The 20452-nt window shown below is 45.7% G+C and overlaps 1 protein-coding gene across 2 annotated transcripts in view; it reads right to left on the bottom strand.

Annotated features, from left to right (window-relative positions):
• The window catches only part of LOC144754857 (uncharacterized), a 1464081-nt gene that overhangs the window by 1233494 nt on the left and 210135 nt on the right, over nucleotides 1-20452 (bottom strand). For both annotated transcript variants that reach the window (XM_078643119.1, XM_078643120.1), the window contains exon 3: nucleotides 16408-16878. In XM_078643119.1, the coding sequence (XP_078499245.1) occupies nucleotides 16408-16878 (471 nt within the window). The remainder of the gene's footprint in view (nucleotides 1-16407; nucleotides 16879-20452) is intronic.

Here is a 20452-nt window from a genome sequence, read left to right as displayed (position 1 = left end):
CGAGTACCTCACTTTGGTCTTTTCGCAAGCAACTCAAGACCTGGCTTTTTAATCAATAAACTCTAGCTCCCCTTGCTGGTTAAACACGCAGAGATTCTTAGCGCCGAGATGCCCATGGGCCTTCGTTCGCGCTTTATAAATGTTTTAATAAATAAATAAATAAATAGATATTCCACGTTTGTTTCCTCAAGACCAGGTGTCATCCAAGTCGGAGAGGCGTCCCTAGTTCATACTGTGTGCCCTTCTTTTTTGGAATTTAAGCCCACCACGTCAGCCGAAGTGTTAGAAGCCCTCGGGAAGGTGAAATCGGGCTCCCCCACAGACTCTTTGGCCCCGCGCAAGTGTAGTATGTTATTCCCGCTTCTGGCCAGCTCTCTCACCAACATTTTCAACACCTCGTTTGATCTGTCATCAATCCCCAGTTGCTGGAAGGTGGCACAGGTTAAACCCATTCTTAAAAAACCCACTAGTGATCCCACTGTTATGTCTAACTACAGGCCAATTTCGCTATTGCCCTACTTCGGAAAAGTACTGGAACACCTCGTTAACAAGCGCGTTTCAACCTTTATTGAAGCCCATGCGCTGCTAGACCTCTCGCAGTCAGGGTTCCGTGCTGCCCATGGGATGGAAACTGCAGTGTTGGAGGTTGTGGACAATATCCGTTTAACCTTAGACAGAGGCGAGTCTGCCATCCTTATCCTATTAGATCTTTCGGCAGCCTTTGACACCATTTCCCACAGCATTCTTCACCAACGTTTGTGGGAGATTGGTGTCAGAGGCAAAGCCCTTGCCTGGTTCGAGAGTTACCTCGCGGACCGGCACACATATATAAGGGTTAACACCTTGGAATCCAGCAAGACCCCCCTCTCTGTAGGGGTTCCACAGGGATCTATCCTTAGTCCCTTGTTATTCAATCTGTATGTCACCCCTCTGGCCAACATTATAAAATCCCACGGCTTCTCCACAGTGTCCTACGCGGACGATACTCAGGTGCTGATCACCTGTAGCTTAGATGTTCTTGATACCCGTACCAGATTCCAAAAGTGTATGGTCATGATTAGTGAATGGATGAATGGAAACAAACTCCAACTTAATTACAGCAAAACAGAAATTATGCTGTTTGGCAAAGCAAAGACGATCTTGTCACAAGACTGGTGGCCCCAAGAACTTGGACTCTGCCCCGAGCCCAAAGATGTGGTTTGTGACCTGGGAATTATGATTGAATGCACCCTCTCAATGAAAGCCCATGTCAACCAAGTATCAGGCATCTGCTATGGAATCCTACATAAACTGCTGAAAATATTTAAATGGCTCCCTCTTGAATCTAGGAACCCCTGATTCAAGGGCTCATTATCAGCCGTTTAGAATATGGTAATGCCCTGTTCGCCACAATTAATGAGTGTCTGTTGACTAAGCTGCAAACTCTCCAGAATGCCGCTGCACGTTTGGTGCTAGGGTTGTCCCCCAGGTCACCCTCCCTGCCTAGTCTCAAGGAGCTACACTGGCTGCCTGTGCACCAAAGAAGTCAATTTAAGATACTTAGTATCGTCCATAAACTTCTCCACAGCGTAGGACCCTCCTACTTAGCGGAGAAACTGGTCTGGTACAAACCCTCCAGAGTTCTAAGATCCTGTTCCAAATCCCTCCTGGTCCAGCCGCGGGCCAGGACCTCGCGAAATGGATGTCGGGCTTTTTCCTATATAGCCCCCCTACTCTGGAACAAGCTGCCTCCCCATCTGTCGTCCCTATCCAATCATTTGGCCTTTCGCAGGGGCCTGAAAACTTGGCTTTTTCCCCAATTAATTTCCTGTCACCCCCCTCTCATTTGTGGTTGTCGTCTCTTCCTGCCAAGCGCCTTGAGACCTTTTTGGTGAAACGTGCGCTATAAAAGAGCCTATGACTATGACTATGACTATGACTATGACTGTGTGTATTTGCCTGCATTCACCTGAACTATCATCTTCCTACTGATAATAAGGAGTTACCTACCTAGCATATAACTGTAGTGTGGAGCAACCACCATTATAATGGCTTGCACCCTCCCCCACAATGTTAGATTCATTTGGGGCCATTTTTCAAAATCATGCTGAGTCTTGACTATCAAAGGTTTGATATTATCTTCAGCCGTACCAGACAGTCCTTTATTTAGCATGATTGCCAAGTATTTAATTTTTGAATCTCCCATCTTATAGGCAATCCTGTCACAATGGTGCGGGCTGTCAAAAGGGACATTGGTACTGACTCGCACTTGCCCCAGTTCTTTTTATACTCTGAAAGAGTTGAATGAAACAAGGAGAATAATATTGCCTATATTTGTAACTATCATATGGATATCACCTTTGTATGTGGTAGCAAACAGAACTGTGGAACCTTAGGAGTGATACCTAAGAGACAAACAGACCAGTAGCCATAGTTGAAGTTTATATGGAGCAAAATTGACTTAAAAATAGAGATAGATAAAGGAGACTTGGGTTCCATATTTACGAAAGTTCTGACCAGGCACTCATGCAAAGAAATGCAAAATATAGTGTCAATTTGTTTACTATTGTGAAAGAGTGTAAAAACAGTGCTAAATGGCGTTGCATCACACACGTGCCCCACCCAGAAGCTTTTTTAAATGTGCGCCTGTGAGGCAGGGTGGACAATTATCTCACGACATTTTCTACTTCAAATCCTCAGTCTTACAGTGCTCTCTCTCTCTCTCTCTCTGAGGGTAGTATCTTGGTCCCCCATCCCTCGAGAAATTCTGGCATGTTCTCAAGTTTTAGAATATAACCAGATGTTATGATTTTCAGTGGAGGGTTAAAGATTCTCTTATGTCACACATCCATTGGCCTGTGAGAACATCGCATTCCACAAGTCCTTTCCCATCCACCTCCTACTACCATCTGTGCCCTACCCACTCTTACTGATCACCTTCCGCGAACATTCTTGTAAATGGCCTTTACAGTGCCAAAACCATATTAACACACAACAAATAAATAATAATAGCAATAACAAACAAACAATAGCAACCAATAATAAATTACCAAAATTAAATCATCAATAGACTGTCAAATTTTAGAGATATGAATTCAAAATTGAGGATGGCCTTGTGTGAAAAGGCAGAGCTTCCAAACTCTTAGGAGATGAATATTTACTTGATGCTGCTCTCCATCACTTTCAGGATATATTCATAGATATGGTGTACCTTCCTGCACAATAACAATCCTGCCAATCACACAGGCACCCTTGCACCATGGGGTAAAAATGCTTGCATTGGCAAGGCAGCACACAGTGCACCATCACTGGAGACAGCATAAATGCACGATGTCCTTGTAAAAATAGCACATGTCTACTGTCTCTCTTGTATGCAATGCAGCACAGCAAGTTGCTTTGCTGCACTGCATTAAAAGTAAGTAAAAAATCCCCTTACAGTTAGGAAACGACTGAGTTTTCTAAGGCAGGGTCTTCGCTTGCTCCATCATCAAAACACTTGAACATGCAGCCCATCCAGCACAGGCATAGCAGGTCACACCAGTGCTCAAACTACACTATTTAGTGAGAGTAGTGTGCACTGGATTTAATTGCATAGTTTGTCATGTTAGCCATGGTGGTCTGAGGCAGATTAAAAAAATACAACTGAGCAAAGCTGGAAAAAGGACAACACTGGGGGGGGGGGGGAAGAAGCAAATGAACTGCACTCTCTTGCATAATTGCAAAAAAACCATTTAATAACCAGAGTTGCCTTTTTTCAGCCAATTTCTTCACCTCCTAATCCAACAAAGGCACTTTTAAAAATTGTTAATGCCTTTCTACATCACAAAGGCAGTTCTCTTGCCATTCTTAAGGATGATGAGTTAGGTGAATACATTTTACTCAGAGAAAAGTACCATGATATAATCAACTTTCCAGCCATCGTTGTTCTTGATTCACACTTCCCTGCATTCATGAGTATTCGACAAGACACTTTAATGAAGATGAGAAGCCAGATACAATCATAATTGGAGTACAGAGGCCCTCTCTCTTCTATGGGCCCGGTCCACTTCCCCATGTGCATTAACTGTAGCTTTAAACATTAACTCAATCTGTTAAATCAAGGTCCCCCTATGAAGCTGCTCAGCTTCGGATTTTCATGAAGTGCTGGTTAGATACGTTCAGCAATTACCACCCTTTGAAGCAGTTTCTCATGCACGGACAAGCCCTCTGCTAACCAAAGGCCTCTAACAATTACCGATCAAATTCAGTATCACCAGTCGCTATGAAAATTCTTCAAAACCACAATAACAAAGTCATTTCATATTTTTGGAACAAACCTCGATCTTTGATTCAGCTCAGTTGCAGTCTAGGCCACCAACTAGCTTGGAATTAGCCTTGGTAGTAGTCATGGCTGATCTGCGGTGGCTGCTTGACAATGCAGAAGAACAACATTGACCATTGATCTTTCTTGACTGCTTATTTGCCTTCGATAGCATTTCCCACAACATCTGACTAACTCAACTTGATAAGATTGAGATGAAAGACGCTGGAAACCTAACAGCGCTCCCAGCCACCGGGTCACCAAACCTAAAATGGTGACTGGGGAGGCGCGAAACCGGCCCCTAAACCTTTGGGCTATCTCAGAAATTGGGCCACAATTGGGCTATTCCCAATGTAGCCCAAAATCCCACAAAATGGCCGCTATTCGGCTTGCCCCACCCCCTCACAAACTGCCCAGGGGGCAGACCTCACTGGTTTCAGCTGCCCCCCAAACCCCCCTTCTTATCTAGTGGACGTAACGTAACTTGTAAAGGTTCCTCTCATTATCCTATATATGCCAGTGCAACACAAAGTATAGCAAGATTCCTCTCTAAGGGCTAGATGTAGGTAATTTCCATTTACAGACTCTTAAATACCGAATTTTACCGATTCGGTATTTAAGAGTCTGTAAATGGGAAGGGGGCAGATGTAGGTAATTTCAAAATCTGAATTTCCTAATCTGTAAAAATCGGTATTTACCGATTCTGTAAATACAGAATCGGTATTTCCCATTGATTCCTATGGGCTTTGAAGCCCATAGGAATCAATGGTAAATACCGATTCTGTATTTACAGAATCGGTAAATACCGAATCCTGCAAGGGTGCAGGGGGTGTCACTTTGACACCCTCTAGCACCCCAAGTACAGGCTTGTGTGACATGTGGCACACATACATGCCCTAAGGGCATGTCTGTGTGTCACATTGCACAGGTGTGCATGCACACCTGAATTCGGTATTTTACCACACAATAGGATTGTGTGATAAAATACCAACTCTTAAGGGCCTGTGGCACTGTAAAGTGTGCCACCTACATTTGTAATTACAGAATCGGTATATTTACCAATTCGGTAATTTACCGTATCGGTAAATATACTGATTCTGTAATTTTAAGCCCCCTACATCTGAAAACCCTAATACCGGTCGGAAACGGCCGAAATCGGCTGTTTCCGACCGGTATTAGGGCTCCTACATCTGGCCCTATGTCCTTGTTTAATACAGAAGGTTCCTATTCAACCCGTCAGATTAGTTATTATAGCTTTAACTTCATGGCCTATGTGGATGACACACAACTGATCATTTGCTTGGACGATCCATCAAGTAAGATAAAAGATAATTTAGAAAAAATTGTCTCTGAGCACTAGCCCTATAAATGAGAGATAATGCTTTAAAACTTATCACAGAATCAATGAGATTTTTTATCTAGGTGGCTTCTATGATGTGTGGTCTGACACCTTGTGGCTCCTAGATTTTGGCTCCCTCCTAGCCCATTTCCTTCAGTTAAAAGCATTGTGTTGTGCTCTTGAGGCGGAAGCTGGGAGCGAGCTACATTTAAAAAAAATGATTACTGTCACTTAATTTCTGTGTTTTTAAGCACTCACCCTTCTGGGAACGAGTTGTCCGAGGCAGCGGAGTTAGAGCTGAAGCGGCACCTTAATCCCAAACACTCCTTGGCGCCATTTCGCCAAGACTGGAGGCCACGCCCCCTTTGGAGGCCATGCCCACAGCCGACCACTACTTAAAGACGCCGGTTTAGGGCGCCTGGTAAAGCATTGTGTTGTGCTCTTGAGGCGGAAGCCGGGAGCGAGCTACATTTAAAAAAAATTATTACTGTCACTTAATTTCTGTGTTTTTAAGCACTCACCCTTCTGGGAACGAGTTGTCCGAGGCAGCGGAGTTAGCGCTGAAGCGGCACCTTAATCCCAAACACTCCTTGGCGCCATTTCGCCAAGACCGGAGGCCACGCCCCCTTTGGAGGCCACGCCCACAGCCGACCACTACTTAAAGACGCCGATTTAGGGCGCCTGGTAAAGCATTGTGTTGTGCTCTTGAGGCGGAAGCCGGGAGCGAGCTACAATTTAAAAAAAATTATTACTGTCACTTAATTTCTGTGTTTTTAAGCACTCACCCTTCTGGGAACGAGTTTTCCGAGGCAGCGGAGTTAGCGCTGAAGCGGCACCTTAATCCCAAACACTCCTTGGCGCCATTTCACCAAGACCGGAGGCCACGCCCCCTTTGGAGGCCACGCCCACAGCCGACCACTACTTAAAGACGCCGATTTAGGGCGCCTGGTAAAGCATTGTGTTGTGCTCTTGAGGCGGAAGCCGGGAGCGAGCTACATTTAAAAAAAATTATTACTGTCACTTAATTTCTGTGTTTTTAAGCACTCACCCTTCTGGGAACGAGTTGTCCGATGCAGCGGAGTTAGCGCTGAAGCGGCACCTTAATCCCAAACGCTCCTTGGCGCCATTTCGCCAAGACCGGAGGCCACGCCCCCTTTGGAGGCCACGCCCACAACCGACCCCTACTTAAAGACGCCAATTTAGGGCGCCTGGTAAAGCATTGTGTTGTGCTCTTGAGGCGGAAGCCGGGAGCGAGCTACATTTTTAAAAAAATTATTACTGTCACTTAATTTCTGTGTTTTTAAGCACTCACCCTTCTGGGAACGAGTTGTCCGATGCAGCGGAGTTAGCGCTGAAGCGGCACCTTAATCCCAAACACTCCTTGGCGCCATTTCGCCAAGACCGGAGGCCACTCCCCCTTTGGAGGCCACGCCCACAGCCGACCACTACTTAAAGACGCCGATTTAGGGCGCCTGGTAAAGCATTGTGTTGTGCTCTTGAGGCGGAAGCCGGGAGCGAGCTACATTTAAAAAAAAAATTATTACTGTCACTTAATTTCTGTGTTTTTAAGCACTCACCCTTCTGGGAACGAGTTGTCCGAGGCAGCGGAGTTAGCGCTGAAGCGGCACCTTAATCCCAAACACTCCTTGGCGCCATTTCACCAAGACCGGAGGCCACGCCCCCTTTGGAGGCCACGCCCACAGCCGACCACTACTTAAAGACGCCGATTTAGGGCGCCTGGTAAAGCATTGTGTTGTGCTCTTGAGGCGGAAGCCGGGAGCGAGCTACATTTAAAAAAAATTATTACTGTCACTTAATTTCTGTGTTTTTAAGCACTCACCCTTCTGGTAACGAGTTGTCCGAGGCAGCGGAGTTAGCGCTGAAGCGGCACCTTAATCCCAAACACTCCTTGGTGCCAATTCGCTGAGACCGGAGGCCACGCCCCCTTTGGAGGCCACGCCCACAGCCGACCACTACTTAAAGACGCCGATTTAGGGCGCCTGGTAAAGCATTGTGTTGTGCTCTTGAGGCGGAAGCCGGGAGCGAGCTACATTTAAAAAAAAATTATTACTGTCACTTAATTTCTGTGTTTTTAAGCACTCACCCTTCTGGGAACGAGTTGTCCGATGCAGCGGAGTTAGCGCTGAAGCGGCACCTTAATCCCAAACACTCCTTGGCGCCATTTCGCCAAGACCGGAGGCCATGCCCCCTTTGGAGGCCACGCCCACAACCGACCCCTACTTAAAGACGCCAATTTAGGGCGCCTGGTAAAGCATTGTGTTGTGCTCTTGAGGCGGAAGCCGGGAGCGAGCTACATTTTTAAAAAAATTATTACTGTCACTTAATTTCTGTGTTTTTAAGCACTCACCCTTCTGGGAACGAGTTGTCCGATGCAGCTGACTTAGCGCTGAAGCGGCACCTTAATCCCAAACACTCCTTGGCGCCATTTCGCCAAGACCGAAGGCCACGCCCCCTTTGGAGGCCACGCCCACAGCCGACCACTAATTAAAGACGCTGATTTAGGGCGCCTGGTAAAGCATTGTGTTGTGCTCCTGAGGCGGAAGCCGGGAGCGAGCTACATTTAAAAAAAATTATTACTGTCACTTAATTTCTGTGTTTTTAATCACTCACCCTTCTGGGAACGAGTTGTTGGAGGCAGCGGAGTTAGCGCTGAAGCGGCACCTTAATCCCAAACACTCCTTGGCGCCATTTCGCCAAGACCGGAGGCCACGCCCCCTTTGGAGGCCACGCCCACAGCCGACCACTACTTAAAGACGCCGATTTAGGGCGCCTGGTAAAGCATTGTGTTGTGCTCTTGAGGCGGAAGCCGGGAGCGAGCTACATTTAAAAAAAAAATTATTACTGTCACTTAATTTCTGTGTTTTTAAGCACTCACCCTTCTGGGAACGAGTTGTCCGAGGCAGCGGAGTTAGCGCTGAAGCGGCACCTTAATCCCAAACACTCCTACGCGCCATTTCACCAAGACCGGAGGCCACGCCCCCTTTGGAGGCCACGCCCACAGCCGACCACTACTTAAAGACGCCGATTCAGGGCGCCTGGTAAAGCATTGTGTTGTGCTCTTGAGGCAGGAGCCGGGAGCGAGCTACATTTTAAAAAAAATTATTACTGTCACTTAATTTCTGTGTTTTTAAGCACTCACCCTTCTGGGAACGAGTTGTCCGAGGCAGCGGAGTTAGCGCTGAAGCGGCACCTTAATCCCAAACACTCCTTGGTGCCATTTTGCCAAGACCGGAGGCCACGCCCCCTTTGGAGGCCACGCCCACAGCCGACCACTACTTAAAGACGCCGATTTAGAGCGCCTGGTAAAGCATTGTGTTGTGCTCTTGAGGCGGAAGCCGGGAGCGAGCTACATTTTAAAAAAAATTATTACTGTCACTTAATTTCTTTGTTTTTAAGCACTCACCCTTCTGGGAACGAGTTGTCCGAGGCAGCGGAGTTAGCGCTGAAGCGGCACCTTAATCCCAAACACTCCTTGGCGCCATTTCGCCAAGACCGGAGGCCACGCCCCCTTTGGAGGCCACGCCCACAGCCGACCACTACTTAAAGACGCCGATTTAGGGCGCCTGGTAAAGCATTGTGTTGTGCTCTTGAGGCGGAAGCCAGGAGCGAGCTACATTTTAAAAAAAATTATTACTGTCACTTAATTTCTGTGTTTTTAAGCACTCACTCTTCTGGGAACGAGTTGTCCGAGGCAGCGGAGTTAGCGCTGAAGCGGCACCTTAATCCCAAACACTCCTTGGCGCCATTTCGCCAAGACCGGAGGCCACGCCCCCTTTGGAGGCCACGCCCACAGCCGACCACTACTTAAAGACGCCGATTTAGGGCGCCTGGTAAAGCATTGTGTTGTGCTCTTGAGGCGGAAGCCGGGAGCGAGCTACAATTTAAAAAAAATTATTACTGTCACTTAATTTCTGTGTTTTTAAGCACTCACCCTTCTGGGAACGAGTTTTCCGAGGCAGCGGAGTTAGCGCTGAAGCGGCACCTTAATCCCAAACACTCCTTGGCGCCATTTCACCAAGACCGGAGGCCACGCCCCCTTTGGAGGCCACGCCCACAGCCGACCACTACTTAAAGACGCCGATTTAGGGCGCCTGGTAAAGCATTGTGTTGTGCTCTTGAGGCGGAAGCCGGGAGCGAGCTACATTTAAGAAAAATTATTACTGTCACTTAATTTCTGTGTTTTTAAGCACTCACCCTTCTGGGAACGAGTTGTCCGATGCAGCGGAGTTAGCGCTGAAGCGGCACCTTAATCCCAAACGCTCCTTGGCGCCATTTCGCCAAGACCGGAGGCCACGCCCCCTTTGGAGGCCACGCCCACAACCGACCCCTACTTAAAGACGCCAATTTAGGGCGCCTGGTAAAGCATTGTGTTGTGCTCTTGAGGCGGAAGCCGGGAGCGAGCTACATTTTAAAAAAAATTATTACTGTCACTTAATTTCTGTGTTTTTAAGCACTCACCCTTCTGGGAACGAGTTGTCCGATGCAGCGGAGTTAGCGCTGAAGCGGCACCTTAATCCCAAACACTCCTTGGCGCCATTTCGCCAAGACCGGAGGCCACTCCCCCTTTGGAGGCCACGCCCACAGCCGACCACTACTTAAAGACGCCGATTTAGGGCGCCTGGTAAAGCATTGTGTTGTGCTCTTGAGGCGGAAGCCGGGAGCGAGCTACATTTAAAAAAAAAATTATTACTGTCACTTAATTTCTGTGTTTTTAAGCACTCACCCTTCTGGGAACGAGTTGTCCGAGGCAGCGGAGTTAGCGCTGAAGCGGCACCTTAATCCCAAACACTCCTTGGCGCCATTTCACCAAGACCGGAGGCCACGCCCCCTTTGGAGGCCACGCCCACAGCCGACCACTACTTAAAGACGCCGATTTAGGGCGCCTGGTAAAGCATTGTGTTGTGCTCTTGAGGCGGAAGCCGGGAGCGAGCTACATTTAAAAAAAATTATTACTGTCACTTAATTTCTGTGTTTTTAAGCACTCACCCTTCTGGTAACGAGTTGTCCGAGGCAGCGGAGTTAGCGCTGAAGCGGCACCTTAATCCCAAACACTCCTTGGTGCCAATTCGCTGAGACCGGAGGCCACGCCCCCTTTGGAGGCCACGCCCACAGCCGACCACTACTTAAAGACGCCGATTTAGGGCGCCTGGTAAAGCATTGTGTTGTGCTCTTGAGGCGGAAGCCGGGAGCGAGCTACATTTAAAAAAAAATTATTACTGTCACTTAATTTCTGTGTTTTTAAGCACTCACCCTTCTGGGAACGAGTTGTCCGATGCAGCGGAGTTAGCGCTGAAGCGGCACCTTAATCCCAAACACTCCTTGGCGCCATTTCGCCAAGACCGGAGGCCATGCCCCCTTTGGAGGCCACGCCCACAACCGACCCCTACTTAAAGACGCCGATTTAGGGCGCCTGGTAAAGCATTGTGTTGTGCTCTTGAGGCGGAAGCCAGGAGCGAGCTACATTTAAAAAAAAATTATTACTGTCACTTAATTTCTGTGTTTTTAAGCACTCACTCTTCTGGGAACGAGTTGGCCGAGGCAGCGGAGTTAGCACTGAAGCGGCACCTTAATCCCAAACACTCCTTGGCGCCATTTCGCCAAGACCGGAGGCCACGCCCCCTTTGGAGGACACGCCCCCACGGTCCCCACCGCGGAACAGTATAAATCATGTGCATATTCCGGACGCGCAGCGGACGAGCGCAGCGGGCGCGACGTTTGCGCGCCGAAGGCGCACCAAAGGTAAGCCTGTCTGCGCCCGTCCGCGACCGACCGGGGCCAGAGGCCACCCCCTCTGCTCAGCCTGCATGCCAGACCATCTCCTACAACTCGCTATCCCTGCGTCAATTAAACCAGACAGCTGGGTCATCCTGCCTACACGCATGGGACCCTTCCGGTAAAACACTCCGCCTGTAACCAGTGTGGATTTCAATTTCTACCCCACGCTGAAAAGAAACCCATATCATTCTCTATGCTGCTGCTTAATTGCCGCTCACTCCCCAAACACTCCATGGAAATCTCCCTAATGTTAGAGGAGATAAGCCCAGATATTCTCTTCGTCACAGAGACATGGCTACAGGAACACTCTGAACCTGACTTGGTACAAGCACTTCCACCTGGATAGCAAATACTCCGCCTTGATCGTAAAAAAGGCATTGGCGGTGGCTTAGCAGTCATTCACAAAGCAGAATAAGTAGTCACCAGCACCCCCGTAAATTTTACAGACAGTGAATGTCTTCCGTTTTTTATAAAACTCAGCCCCACGCATACCTTTTCTGGTATGCTTATATACCACCCACCAGGGTCACAAGGTCAGTTTCTTTCCGATCTTGCCTCGATAGCTGCAAACCTTGCACTCAGTTCTGCCAATTTCACTATCTTGGGTAACCTTAACATCCATCTGGATGACCTGAACGACCCCATCGCCAGAGAACTATCCTCCAGCTTAAATGCCCTCGAACTACATCAACATGTTCGTGGCTCCACTCATTTAAAAGGACATCTTTTAGACCCTATCTTCAGTAACTGCCAAGACCTTCACGTTGGAAACCCTTCCCCCCTTCCCTGGTCCGATCACTTTCTTATTCCCTTCACTTGGACCCTGCCCCACTGCTTTCCCCCCAAATCCCCGGCGACTCAACAATCACGCAACTGGTCAAAAATCCCTTTACCTGAGTGGCAGGACCTTCTACAACGCACCAAAACCCACTAACCCACTCAATCCTATACAAGGTAACGAGAATTATAACAGATGGATCACCAGCACCTTAGATCTAGTACTCCCACTAAAAAGTACCCACCCCAAGCGGGGCAATCCGACAGCCCCATGGTACACGACTGATCTACGGGAAGCCAAGCGTGCCTGCAAACGAATCGAGAGGAAATGGCGCCTCGATTACCTACCAGCAGACAAAGCGAGCTATAGAACAGCTATTAAAAACTACAAAGCAGACATTCAACTAGCGCAGGCCAAATACTATGAACAAACAATCGAGAAGGCAGCGTCTAAACCTAAGGAGATTTACCGGATAGTCAAATCCCTTCTGCAACTTCCCGAGACCACAAAGGATCATAACAACACTCAGACCCACTGTGAGGAAATAGCGGAGTTCTTTCACCAAAAATAGAAGTCATCAACTCCTCTTTTCCCCACTCCGCCACCTCGCCCACAGACCCGCCCACAGACTCTCCCAACATAGGCCCCCCGACAATCCCTTCTATTGTTCTCAAAAGCTTCCCTCCACTTGACCTAATTAACCTAGAAAAACTCATGGGACAGGTCATATCTGGATCACCCGTCGACCCAGCTCCCCCTAGGGTTCTCACCCAGATAACCCGTCAGATCTCACCTACCATCCAAGACCTACTCAACTCCTCCCTCCATACTGGTACCGTCCCGACCCTATGGAAAAGAGCAATGGTCAAAGCCTTATTAAAAAAAAACAGCCTCGATCAATCCAACCCCTCTAACTACCGACCCATCTCCCTCCTACCATGGCTCAGCAAACTCCTTGAGAAGCATGTTAACTCTGTCCTCACCGACTTCCTGGAAGCTAACAACATACTGGACTCCTCCCAGACGGGCTTTAGGCCCCGTCATGGAACAGAGACTGCACTGATTGCAGTGACGGAGGAGGCAAGAAGGATCTTGGATGGTGGCGGGTCTACGGCCATCGTCCTACTCGACCTAAGTGCCGCCTTTGACACTGTTAATCATAACACCTTACTCCACCGCCTTGATAAGATAGGAGTGTCAGGGACAGCACTCACTTGGATGAGGTCCTTTCTCACGGACAGATCCTTCCAAGTATTTGAGAGGAATTTCTCTTCTTCCAGTAAACCTCTGAATTGTGGGGTGCCTCAGGGCTCCTCCCTGAGCCCTACCCTTTTTAATGTTTATCTTAGTCCTCTAGTTGATGTCGTCCGCCCCTTCGTCGTGAAAATTGTCACCTATGCGGACGACACACAGCTAGTGGTAGCACTTGACCCTCCCCTCAATTCCCACCACAGTTTATACAAATGCTTGGAAGCTGTCGCTGCCTGGATGTCAGGCTCTTGTTTGAAACTTAACGGGGACAAAACGGAGGTAATGCTCCTTGGAAATGACATCATGAAATCCATTGACCCCATCTTGCCCCACTGTTTAGGAAACCCCCCGCAACCCAAGGAGCAAATCAAGAGCCTTGGTATCTGGCTCGACCAAACCCTCACCTTCAACCACCAAGCAACCAAGCTTGCCGCCACTTGCTTCGGGCTATTGAGACTACTTCGCAAGATCCTCCCTCTCCTCCCGTTCCACTCAAGACGGATCATAGTCCAAGGACTAATCCTCTCCCGTCTCGACTGTGGCAACGCCCTATATATGGGGGTCCCACAGTCCACACTCAACAAACTTCAAATTATTGAAAACTGCGCGGCAAGAACCCTTCTGGATATCCCCCGTCGAACCTCAGTTAAATCCGGATTGAGGGAGCTCCACTGGCTCCCGGTGAGAGCCAGAATCGAATTCAAGAGCATGTGCATTGCACATCGCTCTTACTGGGAAACAGGCCCCTTCATCAACGGCCCTCTGGTGAAAGCCTATCATCCATCGCGCCCACTCAGATCCGTGACCTCCCACCTCATCTCAGTACCACGCATCAGAAGAGCTAGATTCGGAGGCCGCTCGCTTTCTTATAATTTAGCCAAGATCTGGAATTCTCTCCCCCTCCTAATCAGTCCAGAATCCAATCTACTCACCTTCTGAAAACATCTTAAAACCTGGCTTTTCAGCAAAACCTCGGTCTAAATCTTCTCTCAGCCCTACATAATCCAGCCCCTCCTGCCCAACCCAATCTTTTTGCAGCGCTGGGATGCCCCTGGGTAGCCATCGCGCTTTATAAATCCTCCTTCCATTCCATTCCATTCCAGGTCATTGTTTTGCCAATTGACACTTTGAATCCAAATCAACAATGTTTCTTCTTCAAACTGTTTTCCCCAATTTTAAAGATGCTGAAGAAAATCTGAACACCATTACCTGTTATATACACAGAACTATACACAGGAATATGGGACCTCAGTGTATAAGGGCTATGCCTTCCTACCGCCTTAGTACCCACGAGCCCAGGACCGACTAGCTATAGTGTCTCATTCGCTCTCCTATTCAAATACAGGCAAGCCAATGATTAGACAACCCAGAACACAACACTCCCTGATCTCTAAGGAATCGTGGTGACAAGCCTCACCTTTTCACTCACACTCTTGCACCTGTCCATAATAAGATCTGACTGAGACACGTATATAGATTAAAATGTTTATTTTAAATAACGTGCTCTAACATGTAGTATACGTGCCACAACAAGCAGGAAAATGCATACCAGTAAAACTGTTAGCATCCCAACCAGTCCAAACATTATGAAGGGAGATGTCATCGGATAAAGACAATGGAGAAAACAACTATAGTGTCTAAAGTCCCTTCCCTTGGATAGTATAAGTATTATTATATAATAGATGTTCTCTGGGTTTTGTTAGCAGACTCCATACCTGACAATTCTACATTGAGGCTGGGTGTTGCTCTTCTCCCTGGAAAGGTCCCTCTCCACGGGTCAGTTCCCTTAAAACCTGGATCCCTGTAATATCAAAAAATGAGTCTCCAGCCACAGCGGCAATCGTATGTTTTGTCTAGGTGCTAAGGCCTGACCAGAACAGAATAACAAGGGGCTTTGTCTATCGACCTTGCTCACAGTGTTCAGACTAAACTCCAGGAAATGGCAAAGAACGAACACAACAGACAGTTCTCATGTGAAAGGCATAAACAGAATCTTGCAAAAATAAAACTATTTAGTAACGTGTGCAAAAGCAGCATCATGGCGGCACTAGCCATGCTAACTTAGCGATGTCGACAAAGGCCCTCTCAGCCGCATGCCGAGGTTACCGCAATAACAATAGGGATTTTGATTATCTCCTTCGTAGGCTTCAAAGGGACTTTTGGGATACTTTACTAATTCTCTCTGCGTTTGTAACATAATTGCATGGCCCTGGAGTGATTGGTAAATCTGGAGTAAAGCAAGGCAGCGCAATTCGCTACCTTGCTTTACCCTGCCCCAGGGAGGCGTTCCATGGGTGGAGCATGGGTTTTCTCATGCATCCACCCATTGATTTTGGCACATTCCCAGATTTACCATGAGTGGTACACCTGGGAATGCATCAAAATGCGACATCTTCCTAGGGGACTCATAATGAAGGGAAATAGCCTTATTTCTCTTGGTTTTTTCCTCTTTCTATGTGTACTGCAAAATGGAGCACACGTAGAAAGAGGAAAAAGCCTCAAAGGATTGTATTTATGTGGGAATATGTCCCTTACTGCACAAAAACAATTTTACCTGTAATGCCATGATGCAAAGTGAGCCTGCGTTGGCAGTAGGCAGCCAACAGTGCACCAGCGCAAATAGAGAGCAGGAATGTGGCATATATTTGTGTGAAAAAATGATAAACATGGCCTTCAATTACCCCGAACACTCACTGCATCGAGAACGGCTATTACATAATTAAAGATGACAATGAACACACATCTGGTGTTTTACACCAGTATAGGTCAGAACAGATCCCATGCCAAGGGGCTGATCCAGCAGCAATCGGCATGCTGGAAATGAATGTCACCCACAAAATGGTGCGAGCTAGGAGTTATGTATGCCTTGTTCCAGTGAAACAAACACTTTGTCTGAGGAGTAAAGATGATGAGTTCTATCGGGGAACTTGGTGCACTCAAATGATGTATAGGAACTCAACTAACCTGTGTCTTGTAGTTCAGGAAATAGAGCTTTTCTTGTTTCATGTGGAACTTCCAGCCTTCTTCTATTGCTGGTTTTCATCAGTGTGATCAAAAGATCGTGGCGTCTTGAGTCCAATGAGTTATAAAAAGCATAGATCCCGCTTTTTGGCGCATCAAATATTATAAGCACAAAATTCTTCTGGAAATCTGGATCTAACACCCAACGCACAAGATTTGAAAACTTTGAACGATTGTATATAGGCACAATGGTAATCGGAATATTACGAATTGCATTAGCCACAGTGGTCAAAAAATGTTCTCCAGGAATTTGGTCTCTGCATCCATGGAAGCAAAGGTACTTCTTCTCTTCGAGAGGTGCCACGATTTGTTCACTTATTACTTTATCTATGTCGTCATCTCTTTGATTTCCAGGTGATTTGGCGGACAGGATAAAAAAATCATAGCAAAACATCTGATGCCTGATGTATCCCTCTGAAAAAGATAAACACAACCATTATAAACAGCATGTCGTCAATAATTATACGATTATGATTAACTAGGTAGTAATTTATTATAAAGTGTAACATTTAATCAGAATTTAATCAGGATAAAATATGACCAACCACACAAACATCCTGTTTACGTTTATTAAAAATGTTCAGAAGACAAAGACGCTGATCATATTCACTCTTATAAAAGCCTCATACCTGTCCCAAACAACCTCTTTAGATGCCGATGTGATATTGATTTTGAAGAACTCAATTGTCTTTTTCTTTAGTTTCTATTATATCCTGATCACTCAGTAAAGATCTATCTAATATCCATCCGCTATTTAGTTTGCACATTCCCACCTCTATCTCTAATGCAACTGCTGCATGGTCAGACAAATGAGCAGGACGATGTCTAACCCTCCCGATATCCGTCCTTAAGGAATTATCTATCATAAAGTAATCAATTCTCGAGTGATGTTTATATTTAGAGTTGTGGAAGGTGAACTGCTGCTCACCCTTATGCATATCTCTCTAAACATCACACATTCCAAACTGTTTCATTCGAGATTTGATGTAAGATTGCCTTTTAGGATTAAAATTTTATTGTATTGTAATTGCATTTATATATTTATTTATTTATTTTTATTTATTTGCAAACTTATACCGCGCTAGGACTCGACTCCCGAAGGAGTATCTCCGCGCCTCTGGCATCATCTAAGAGCAAAGGAAACCCAAACATATAACGGTCGTCCCTAAATAGATGACCTAATACTGAAAGAGAAAAGTTTTTAATTTTTTCCTGAAAGAAAAGTGTTCTCTGCATTGTTTGAGTTCCATAGGGAGATCATTCCATAGCTTCGGGCCAGCCATATAGGGCTTACTACCCCTGACTAGGCGTCAAAGAGCTTTTTCGGTGAGTAGCACGCTACTCCGGGACCCATAGAGGATTAGTGTTGAATTAGTATAGTGAAATATGCAAGTACATTTTAAGTGCTGGATAGGTTAGTCAGTTATTTGGATTTGGAATGATAGCAGAAGGATAGAGGAGGACAAAGGTTTGTATTTATATAGAGCTTGTTGACGCACGCTATTCAGGAAGCCTACAAAGGATTAATGGTGAATTAATATGGTGAAATATGAATTAACTTCAGTGGTGGATATTAGTCTGTTACTTGGAGTGAGAAGGATAGCGGAGGGATAAAAGGGGAAGGAAGATTTGCATTCATATAGCACTTGTTACCCCTGATGGGTGTTGAAGCGCTTTTCTGGCGAGTAGCATGCCACTCCGGAACCCATGAAGGATTAGTGTTGAAAATTAGTATAGTATAAATATGAAGTAATTTGAGTAGTAGATATGTTATTCAGTTATTTGGGTAGTATATTAGTATAGTTGAATATGGAATTGGAGAAGGGAACATGTTAGTCTGGTAATTTTTATTGAAAAGGATAGTGGAGGGATAAAAGAATGAAGGATTATTTTATTTTTTTTAGGCCTTAGCAGTAGGAGGAGGCTTTTCGATGAGTATAAAGGAGTTTTGGAGGGGAGGAGTCAGAGGATACAGTTTAGAAAGGTTTGTTTTAGGGGATCGGAATAATAAAAAGAGGTGTCAGATGATGCAAGGAGGGGGTAGAGTAGGAGAGAGTCTAGAAAGGGTTATTTTGGCGATCATAGTAGTGGTATGGGGATTTGGGATAAATGAGAGTGTGGATGTAGAGGATATATTGATACATGTATAGGATGAGAGATAGGGTAGTGCATTGGAAGGAGTAATAGAAAGAAATTTGAGATGAGTCAGAAGGTTGGGCTAGAAGACATATTGAGCGAAGTATAGGCTGAGAAATAGGGTAGTGCATTGGAAATGCTACATCAGAAGAAAGTGATAAATATATAGATCCATAAGTACATTGAAAGTATATAGATACATAAAGGAAGCAAGTATATGTGATTAAAGATATTGATAGAGGCATAGGATGAGAAATAGGGTAGTGAACTGGATATGCTTATTCAGGAGAAAAGTAACAGACACACAGATCCAAGTACATGGAGGGTACATAGATGCACAATGGAAGTATATACATGTAGACCAAAGATGATTTTTATTTATTTATTATTATTATTTTTTTCTCCTAACAACATAATTATTTTACATGTTTATACAAAACATTACACAAAGATAGGTACATATCTCTAGTGAAAACAAATGCTTATATACAGAGGGATATGCTGTAAATTTCTGTTTGCGTATGGTGCTTATGTGGGGAAGAGCAAAATCTTGAGTAGTTTTTTGTAGATAAGGTGGTTGTAGGTGGAACTTATGTTGGGGGGTAAAGAGTTCCATAGTTTGGCTGCTTGAACAGAGAAGGATGTGCCACCCATGTTTTTTTTCTTGTATGGTCCAAGTGGTAGTTCATTACTACATTAAAGTCGCCAGACTATATGATGGGGAATTGGAATTGAATCAACTCTGAGGCCCTAACTTGTAGGGCTCTGTATCTATTTTTGGGCCATAATATCCCACCAAATTATAGCGTTTGTCTAATATTTTCTAGACTTCAATGACCCATCTTCCCTTCTTATCCACTTTCCACTCCATAATCAAAATCTCTGTTTGCTTTTTTGTTAATATGACAACTCACTTTGTATGGCAGCTTTGCTCACTACATTTGCCCAACCCACCTTAGCTTTTTACAAATCTCTAAGCATTCTGCTTTGGGGGAATGTGACTCCTGTAAGATTATTATTTGGGCTGGGACATCCTTCAAGTATTGGAGGATGTTTCTTCTCCTACGTCCGACCCGTAGTCCCTTTATATTCCAGGTCAGGGTCTGTATGCTATTATTACTTATTATATTTTATCCTTTGGCCTGTGAAAGACTTCCCATTTTTTGTATCATGAATGGCATTGAAAATTCTTTTTTGTTTTTCCCTCTATGCTCCACACCCTGTGCACCCTGTGAATTTCATACCACCCTATGCATTCCATTCAATACCACCCTTCTTCCCCTCTTCCCTGGAGAACCCTACCCCCTTTTTCCTTGGCTAACCTATCCATTTTGGTACTATTGAGGGGGAAGTTCAATAAAAAGCACCTGTATAAAGAAACTAAGGGGAAAGGAAAAGAAAATAAATGGAAAGAAAATAACAACCAGTGTGTGACTCACTTCTATATATAATCAAAAAGAAACTTGGATTCTAATCCAGGGGGGGAGAAAAAGAAAGGTGAAAACACATAAACCTTATTTACAAAACTTTATAATGTATTAGTACTTTTTTTGTTTCTCCAGCAGTGCATTGGCATATTTGGGGTCCCTTAAATTAAACATATTGGGGCAGATGTACAACCGTTTTTGGGGTCGCAAACGGGAATTTGGCATGTTTGTGACTGCAAAATAGGTTAGCCCCATGTACAAATCATATTTTGCGAGTCGTTAGCCTATTAGCGACTTGCAAAATATGGTTTGCGAGTCGCTATTAGGAAGGGGCGTGCCAAGGGCGTCCTTTCTTAATAGCGAGTCACACACCTATGCATGATTGCTTTGCGACCGCACACTCACAGGTTAACCCCTTTTCAAAA

Source organism: Lissotriton helveticus, chromosome 5_1 (assembly GCF_964261635.1).
Source record: "Lissotriton helveticus chromosome 5_1, aLisHel1.1, whole genome shotgun sequence".
Lineage (NCBI taxonomy): Eukaryota > Metazoa > Chordata > Amphibia > Caudata > Salamandridae > Lissotriton > Lissotriton helveticus.
Note: the sequence above shows the minus strand (reverse complement) of the source record. Positions and strands in the feature narration are given on the sequence as shown.